The 9,437-nt window shown below is 45.0% G+C and overlaps 1 protein-coding gene across 15 annotated transcripts in view; it reads left to right on the top strand.

The window, feature by feature from the left end:
* The first annotated feature begins 6,019 nt into the window (after nucleotides 1–6,019).
* Ptprk (protein tyrosine phosphatase, receptor type K) overlaps nucleotides 6,020–9,437 on the top strand; it is a 539,194-nt gene continuing 535,776 nt past the window's right edge. For 5 of the 15 annotated variants that reach the window (XM_026787351.1, XM_005363666.3, XM_013352408.2 and 2 more), the window contains exon 1: nucleotides 6,033–6,400. In XM_026787351.1, coding sequence (XP_026643152.1) covers nucleotides 6,304–6,400 — 97 coding nt within the window. In that variant the 5' untranslated portion in view covers nucleotides 6,033–6,303. Of the gene's footprint in view, nucleotides 6,401–9,437 lie in introns of all 15 variants that reach the window. The other 10 variants (XM_013352406.2, XM_026787348.1, XM_013352405.2 and 7 more) reach the window with 7 other exon arrangements.

The raw sequence follows: 9,437 nt of genomic DNA, 5'->3' as shown, positions 1-9,437 counted from the left end.
CATCAACAACACACAAACCCTTGCAACAACTTTACAGTGAGGAAAACTTACAGTGATTTTAGTTTTTCACTTTCCATAGGGGGTGGTAATGGGGTGGGGAATAGAAGCTCATTTTTACCTACCAACCTAAGAGGACTCTGCTTGATAAATTGGCATTGGGATACCATTTTAGGACAGAGGAACTGAAGTGATGATTGAGATGCAGAGTCAGAAGAACCTAGTCCCAGTCCTAACCCTATTACTCGCTATAGAACCTTTGGCAAATATTTTAATTCTAAATGGAGGCTAGTTCTAACTAGGTAGGTGGAATTACTGCTAACTGCCTTGCCCACTTCATATGCTTGGACTGAGATGAATGAGTGCACGTGGAATATGTTTTGTGAACAAAAAACCCCATAACTACCTAGTTCCTAAAACTAGCTAAAAATTTACCTGACTGACTATAAATGCCTGCTGTGTATATACTCATGATCTGTTCACTGAAGAAATAAAACATTCTGTCTGCTGGGTACAGATTTGCTCAGTGAACAAGAGGATGAAAATAACATTCAGTAAGCAACTAATATAATCTAGGCCCACATGTTTATTAATACTTAGGTAAATCAACACTGCTACAAAACGATGCATTGCATTTGATTTTCTGAAAAAAAATACAATTTACTGATCAGATGTGGCTATTGTCCCAGCACTTGGGTAGCAGGAGGATTGTAGCAAGTTTACATACTCTGGGCTATAGAGATCTTATATATTCAAGGCAATGCTTTCCAAATTTTGTTCTTTGTAACCCTGGCTGTCTCAGCTATTCTTGGGTCCCCGTGAGACATCATTGGACAGAGCAACATCACAGAAGAACAATTTATTTTTGCTCTTTGTTGTTGGGGTTTCTGTCCTGCCTGGTTCCCAGTCTTTAAGTCACAAATCACAAAGAGGTCTACATTAACTATATACTGATTGGCCCATTAGCTCAGGCTTCTTATTATCTTTTATAACTTATATTAGCCCATTATTATAGTATATGTTAGCCACATGGCTCAGTACCTTTTTCAGCAGGGCAGTCACATCTTGCTTCTTCTGTGTCTGGGCCCACAACTGTGTCCTCTTCCCAGAATTCTCCTGTTTTCCGTGACCCATCTCTACTTCCTGTCTGGTTGTCCCACCTATACTTCTTGCCTGGCTACTGGCCAACCAGCATTTATTTAAAATATAATTGACAGAATACAGACCATGGTCCCACACCAGCTCTTGGTTTCAGAGGTCTTTTTGTCCCTCATAGTGGGAAAAGGCATAGTCTAAAGTATGTGGTGGAGATTACGCAATAATTGACAGGAATCAGAGAGAGGTGGCAGGAACCAAGGATGTCTATCATTTACAAAGGCCAAACCCCAAGTGACGTAGCCACCCACCTCTGAAAGGCTCTATAGCCTTCAAAATAACACCCTACAATCTGAACCCATTCAGAATATGCTGTGGTTGGGGAAAGTTTCAGATTCAAACCACAATTCTGGTCCTGATAGATATCCTTGACTAGATCTTGAATGGTCCCCAAAGACTTAGCTATAGAAGGCTTGGTATCCAGTCGATGGCACCACTGGGAGGTGGTAGAAAATTTCAGAGGTAGGAAGGCTTCATGGGAGGAAATCAGGTCCTTGAGTGGAACGGTCAGTTCCCTGGTCGCTTCTTCCCCATGGCTTCCTGGCTACAAGGAAGTGAGCACCATACTTTATCTTTTTTTTTTTTTTTTTGGTTTTTGGAGGCAGGGTTTCTATGTGGTTTTGGAGCCTGTCCTGGAACTAGCTCTTGTAGACCAGGCTGGTCTCGAACTCCCAGAGATCCGCCTGCCTCTGCCTCCCGAGTGCTGGGATTAGAGGCGTGCGCCACCACCGCCCGGCATCATACTTTATCTTATGATCCCTCACCATTCTCCTGCCTCTCCACAGGCCCAAATGACTGAAGACTAAAGCCTTGAGCCAAAAATAAACCTTAAAAAACTTTCTTTAAGTTGTTTACTTGCAGGTTATGGTGGTACTCACTTCTAATTCCAGCACTCAGGAGGCAGAGGCAGGCAGATCTCTGAGTTTGAGAGTACCAAGACAGCCAGGACTATGCAGGGAAATCATCTCAAAAAAAATTTCAAAAGAAAAGAAAAGAAAAAAAAAGTTGATTACTTAAACTATTTTGTCGCAAAGATGGTTAGTACCTTATTCTGCTGTAGGTCCAGGGTCCTGAACTTTGAGAAGTTTCTGTTCCATCCCTTATCAAACAGATGTGCAGCACCCAGTTCCATACTGGCAATCATGCAAAAGGTCATACAGTGGAGAAACCTGTTTAGTTTTGCTCACTCTTGAATTCTACAAACATACCAATCTCCAGTGTTTATTTTCCAATTACACTTACTAAAATTTGACAAAACTGGGATTCTATTGGAAGCATTTTGCCGAATACAAGTCTTGTGGGGTAAAGGTATGTTCCCTTGGTCTTGGTCTTGGTTGGGTCAAATCAGGGTCAGGGTATTTTTTTCCTTGGCTCTTTTTACCCTACAGGTTTAAGTTCATGATTGGAGCTAATAGGTGGCACATCCACAAGAACAAAAGATATTTTTATCGTTCAAATGGTAACCTACACCTGTAATCCTAGTAGCAGGATTGCTACAATTGAGTTCCAGAAACAAGCAAAAAAGCAGCAGGCCCGCCTACCCCGCCCCAATCAAGCAAACAACCCTTCCATCTACTATAGCTAGTCATGTGGCAAAGAATGGCCCAGGAAGGAAAAAGTACAACTATAAAAATTAAGTAAGCTAAATTAACTAGTAATTGAATTAATCCTATTTTCCCCCTATGGTCCCGGGTCAGAACCTGGACCTTGAACATGCCACAGACTCGTCTGCCACTGACCTACTTCCCAAGCTCATGCTTTAGTGTTGTTGCTGTTGACCGTTTTATTTAGTCTTTATTTTTTTGCTAATGATTTATTTATTTTTATTTTATGTACATTGGTGTTTTGCCTGCATGTATGTCTGTGTGAGGGTGTCAAATTAACTGGAGCTGGATTACAGACAGTTGAGAGCTGCTACGTAGGTGCTGGGAATTGAACCTGGGTCCTCTGGAAGAGTACCCAGCTCTTAACTGTTGAGCCATCCATCCCTCCAGTTCCCAGTCTTTTTTTTTTTTTTTGTTTGTTTTTGTTTTTTGTTTTTGTTTTGCCTGTAGACTTTTGTCATCTTATTGCTTTATCACAATACATTACATAGAACATAAACTTTATTGTATTAGGTACTTCGAGTGTGTCATTTAGTGTTACTAAACACATCCGTGATAATGCCTTGCAGACTTCACTAGTAGCCCTCGCCAGGTTTTTTTATTCCTGAAGAAATAAGATAAATATAAAATAAGACAAAGGAGATTATTTTTGTGATTCTGTACATTTATGCACACATGTGCACGTGTGAGTCTGGGGGTGTCTCTGAGGCACTGTTAGCGTGGGTGCCCCGGAAGTTCAGAAGAGGGTGTCAGGATCCCTGGAGCTGGAGTTAGAGATGTCTGTGAGCCCTCTGACACAGTAAGTGGGAAACAAACTCTGGCTCTCTGGAGGAGCAGAGTGGGTTCTTTACCACTGAATAATCTCTGTAGCCATTCCCCCCTCCTCATCTTTTTCTTTCAATGAAAATCCTATAATGTCTTCAACTACCGTGCGCCAATGTTTGATCATAAACATTCTTCCCTGTGCAATTTGCTTTTTCCATAAAATTCAGCTTCATGAATTATAAGAGATATCCTACTAAGTCATACAGTCATGACTTGGTCTATATATGGACATTTGATTATTCTCACTTTTCTTTTCTGTAAATACCTGAGTACCTAAAACATTTTTCATATTTTGAGTTGTGTTAGGACAGCAAGTAGGTAAAAGAATATGAACATTTCAGTGATTTTTTTTCTTAAATGAAAAATGCCAGAGCAGGAGAGTGGAGATTTCAAAAACAGCCAACTACCAAACTGATGGTGAGCCCCACTGGTCCACTTTAGCTGTGAGCCCTAAGGATAAACGGACCACTTCGCTTGCTCAAAAGGTTACTACTTTTCTCCTGGTCTTGTTGAGAAGCCATCTCTGCTGATTCCTTGTAAGAATTTCCTCCTTTCTCTTCTTTTTCCTCTTCCCCCCTTTTTTTTGGTGTGTGTGGGGGGGGCAGTAAATTGCTTCACCCCAGTCTTGCTATTGCCTGAGCTCACTGAAGCCTAATATAGTCTGGATTCCTCCCTGTGATACTGCCCATCTACGGGGCCTGGCCCATCTTGAGCCCTCCCAAAGCATTATCTGTACTGTTACTCCTCCATCATAGAGAAAATAAAAAAAAAAATCTTTATCTCTTGTTCCAGGGAATGGCTATAATAAGAAGTGGTCTACATCTCTATAGGGTTTTGTTTGCAAACAATTTGCCAAATCATGAGCGTCTCTCATCATTCTTGCAAGAATAAAACAGGTGAATTCACATGGACAGGAGTTTGCTTTGCTTTTACTGTGGCAAATTACAGCTAATTTTTTTTTTTTTAGAAAGTCCTGCTAAATCTTCAGAAAGGAAAATAATAGGTTTTGGTTACCTATGATCTAGAAAAGCTCCTCAGTGTAAGAAATAGGGCCCCAGGGTACACTGTGCTTCAAGTTATAGGTTAATGAGCAAAGGTACAGCCACGTTGTACCCTGAGGGAGGAAGCCTGCACTCTGTTGAACTGAACTGACAAATGTTAGGCTGGTTACAGGTGCTAATGAGCAATCAAGACGGGAGTTTAATGAAGTTTCTCTCCTCAGCAAATAAAAAAAATGCACTTTCTCCTTCTTGATCTATATGCATGTATAATATATGTACATAGATATGTATGTATCTAGATATATACAGAGATGGCATACAGTTACTTGCATTTATATTTCCTGTTCAAAACCTAGTCATACCAGCATATATGTGTTGCAGAACGATGTGGCTTTGTAAATGGCGAGAATGTTATGTTAAATTGAATCTCACCTCATTTTGATTTAAAAAGGCTAAAGATGTCTGAGTGGCTGACAGGTGTCAATCAAGACTATCGTTAGAACTTGTGTATACGGCATCAAAATTCGAAGTCAAAGTTATGCTTACTGAATTGTGATCACACTTGCTTATGTCATATTTTGCAGGCTTAAATAAAGTAAACAGCTATACAGCGTTGCTACAGAAGCAAGTCAGGGTGGCATTTGGTGAAACCCCGTCAAGCTCCTAAGGCAGCAAAGGGACAGAGTTTAAAGATGTTAGCGCAGCATAGGGTTCCTTCAGAGCAACCATGCTGTCGGGGCAAAGTCCTTTTATTAAGTACTCATTTCTTAAATAGATACAAGATAATAAAAAACAAAACCAAACCCCTCTCTACTACACCAGGCTATGCAAAGGCAGAGGGGCGAGGAGCTTCTCCAGCAACAAGCAAAGTCAGTGACGCGGCAAGTAAATTCAGATATTCTGTAAATGACAAACCAGAAATGAGGAACGCCAGCTGTTCACATTGGAAACTTACCCAACATTTTATTTTAGTCCAAGTTTTATTTATTATGAGAACAAACGAGAGTAAGTTTTCAGTGGGGGTAGGGAGTCTTATTCCTTACCACAGCAATAAGGAACAGTGAAATTTCAGTGCAGCTCGGCGTTTTAAAGGTTGCTCCCCTTTCTTCCTATCACCAACCGCTCCGGTGAGACCGCCACCTTGGGGACAGAACCCCAGGACGCCTCTTCTCGGGCGCCTCCTCCGAGGTTCTCCCACTGTCCACCCACACTCCTGCCTCTCAAGACTCGCTTCTAGGGGATCAGGCAGTGAGCTGCGCCGCGTCCCTCTTTCCGGCTCGCAGCCCAGGAGCCGCGCGGCCACCGAGCCCAGGTGGCGAACAAAGGCTGCGCGGGGCGCGCGGCCGGGCTGGCGCGCGTCTTCCCGGCAGGAGGCGACGGCGGCGGGGGCGCGCGCCGGAGCCCGCATTCCACCGAAGCGGCCGGAGCCCGCGGGGCGACGTCACCTCAGGCTCCGCCCCCGTCCCTCCCCGAGCAAAGTAACTCTGGACTACCCTGAGCTGCCTCTACCGAGCATGGAGAGCAGTGGCCGCGGCTGGCGGGCGACGCTTTCGCCCGCGAGGTAGTTTGCCGACGTTGTGCAAGGACGAAAGTGCTGGCGGGTGGCCGCGGCGTCCCCGCGAGCCCCCCACGAGGCCGGGCGGGCGGCTGGCTGGTGGATTTCGCCGCGATACCCCCGGAGGCTCTTTGCAAAGCTGCTTGAAACTTCTCCCAAACTCGCCATGGATGTGGCGGCGGCGGCGCTGCCTGCTTTTGTGGCGCTCTGGTTCCTGTCCCCGTGGCCTCTCCTGGGGTCGGTCCAAGGCCAGTTTTCAGCAGGTGAGTGGTCGGTGGTGGGGGGCACCTGGGGTCTGTGGCTGTCCGCAACCTTGGACTCTGAGGGAGGAGGAACTAGCTGGTTGCCGGGACTGGGGATTCGGGAGGCGTTTGCTCGGAGTGGGGTGGTGGTGGGGGGGTGCAGGTTGAAGCCAGGTCTGTCCTGGGAGTTTGTGTCAGGCTGGACGAGGTCAGGAGGTGGGCGCCACCCTGCTCAGGTAACTTTTACGTTCGCGACCCATTGTTTCCAAGGCTGGCCGGGCACGCAGACAGCCCCGGGTATACTGGTTGGAGTCTGTGGCGACCTTGCTTTTCTTGGGTGAACCGTAGATATCTTGGGCGTCGGGAAAGCAGTCCTCACAGCCTTAGTTAGGGAAGAGAGAAAGAAAAAAGTACTTAGGGCTCCCGGGACCACGATTCTTTGGCTCGCCGAGCGGGCTGGTGGCTCTCTGCCGCCAGACTGTTCAAAAATTACCCGGGAAGCTTTTGTCAGAATTGTGGGGACGCGTAGGGACTGACATCGGCGCGCTCTGCCAGGTGCTTTTTGTCCCGGGAATAACCTCCTCTGACTATTGTCCAACTACTTCCCTGTGACTCTCGGAGGCTTCTTCCTCCTCCGCTGAGGGTTGAGAGTTGCTCCTGGGTTGATTACAGGGCGCAGCGTGGAGCATGTTGCATGTGTATGTTGGCGGAACCCGTACGACGTTTGCAAATGTGACTCTTAGGATAGAATCAAAGCTGTCCTGGGCAGCGAGGGCTGGGCGCCCATTCCCGGAAGGCTTACTCTGCTTATGTACTGAAGCCAGCACAAAACTGGCTCCACATCTCCCTGAGTCCGCCTGGATGACCCGGCCTGGGAACGTTCTCAGTCCACCAGGGCAACCCGGATAGAGAGACGAGACTCAGAGTTCCATGGTTATCCCTTTTTGAATCTCACAGAAGACCCTGGACTCCCGGTCTCTCCGACTGGTTGTCTCTGTTCCCATCCACTTTTGATATCCTTCCTGGAGATCGGTTTCTTTTGTGTGTCGTCCGCCGGCTCTGAAGTTTCACCTGGTGGACGCTGGGGATCGAGCTCCCAGGTTGATCTTCTGCCTCCCGCAGGGCTTGACAACTTTTCTGGCCAACCAACCCGGCCCCGCGCGTTTGGCGGGCGCATCTGCTGCCTGGGTTCCTAGGACAGATGGAAACACAGAAGGGCCTAAGGGTGACGGGAAACGAGACTGTCGCGCTTCTGGCTGAACCGACAGGATGCGTAGACCGAACTTACTTTGTCTTTGACAGTTTCATTGTTGAGACTGCCCGATTTCCTGGAAATAAACTCACCAGGTTGTTTTCCGGAGCAAATCCTTCATTAGCTTTTCTTCTCCCCTCCCCCATTTTCAACTGTATACAGGGACTTAAAGCTCAGATTCTGGTGCCTGAGTGTATCCTCCTCTTAGGCAGAGGCTGTGAAATGGTAGCAGGCAAAGGAGAAACCATGTGTCTAGGTGATGTGCAGAGGGCACCAGTTCTATGCAGTGAGCTCCGACGACTTAATTTAATTCTCTCCGGGTTCAGTATTACCGCCTGCGTCTCTGCCATACAATGCTGTTAGTATTGGAACCATGCTTGATGTAACTCATTATATGCAGTAAGTTGGAGGGAGTATTGATTTCTACACAGTGCTTGTCACTGCGCGGAGAGCGTAGCTTGAGAAGACATGTAGTTTGCTAATTGAACTTTACCAGTTGCATGATTAAACTCATGTATTCTGGACTGGCGACTAGTGATGTCTTCACAGCCGATGGATATAGGCTCAACATTGGAGAAACTTTTCTCTTTCAAGGTGCTATTTAGCTTTTTCATCAACGTGTACTGAGACTGCCTCATCACAGGGCGCAGATGTGCTTCTGAGAGTTTATTATGAATGCTGCCAGTTCTCACAGAACTGCTAACATCTTCTTGCTATTCAGGATATGCATGTATGCCCACAACCAAAGATCTTTTATCTCTCAAGTTTAAAGTCAGGTTTTGGACTTATCTGTCTGTCTCCAGAGATTTAAAGTTGGTTTTGTAGGCATTTCTTTTTTTTTTTCCCTAGTTGTCATAAATCATTTGGTATTGTAATGTCATTAAACTCTTTGGCATATTTGTAAAAAAATATTGATTGGTGTTGGAGATGAATTAGAGATTGAAAAAAAATGGAAGTGCTTTTTTATTTCTTCCTTTTTTTCTTCTGATAGTCTATTTTAAATGATGAACATCTGGAGAAATTTAAATAAACATGCATTAAAGATCGAAAGAGGCATATTTTCAAAGTTTTAAAGTAGTCCATTCTCTTAAATATGTATTAGGAATTGTGATTGCCAAGGTCAGGTCGTCACTTTTCAATATTACTGTGTGGCTGTACATGTTGTACGCTTCAAAAGCAAATTGGGGAGGATACTGTAGTTGGGAATTTGAAATGTCGTTTACACACTGAATCTCTTTGTGTCTCAATCACACATTAACACTTTCCTATCACAACCGGCTTTTTCTTTTTTTTCTGTTTGCTTTTCAAGTCTAAAAGCGGCTGCATGGCAAACATCTTTAAAGCCAGGGCTTTATGAATTTCACCCTTCACTCTAGCCTCTGAAAACAACACTTGCATCTGCATTCTATCCAGGAAAACTGAGGTATGGGAGACCAGAGTGTTAGGACAGTCTGTTTCCTGGGCTGTGGCTGTTCTTGTTGGTCTCACCATGCAAGCAAGCTTTCTATAGAACTCATGACCGACAAAACCTGTCTTGCTTGGAAACTCAGCTTTCTCATCTATAAAATGGGGATAATAATACGCGTCCTGACCTTTCCACATAGTTTTTATGAGGATCAAATGAAGTCGTTTATGTGGACCAGCACTGTCAACTGTAAAGCATGGCTGAGCTATCTGGGGTGTAATCATCATAAATTAAGGTAGCCCGAGTGCCAGAGTTTCAGCTTTTATGGCTCTTAAACTCTTAGAACTCTCAGTAACTATAGGCTTTTCAGCAAGTTGTGTTTGTGTGTGTGTGTGTGTGTG

The sequence above is a fragment of the Microtus ochrogaster genome, linkage group LG9, assembly GCF_000317375.1.
Source record: "Microtus ochrogaster isolate Prairie Vole_2 linkage group LG9, MicOch1.0, whole genome shotgun sequence".
NCBI lineage: Eukaryota > Metazoa > Chordata > Mammalia > Rodentia > Cricetidae > Microtus > Microtus ochrogaster.
The sequence above is the reverse complement of the archived record's forward strand: the minus strand, read 5'-3'. Positions and strand labels throughout refer to the sequence as shown.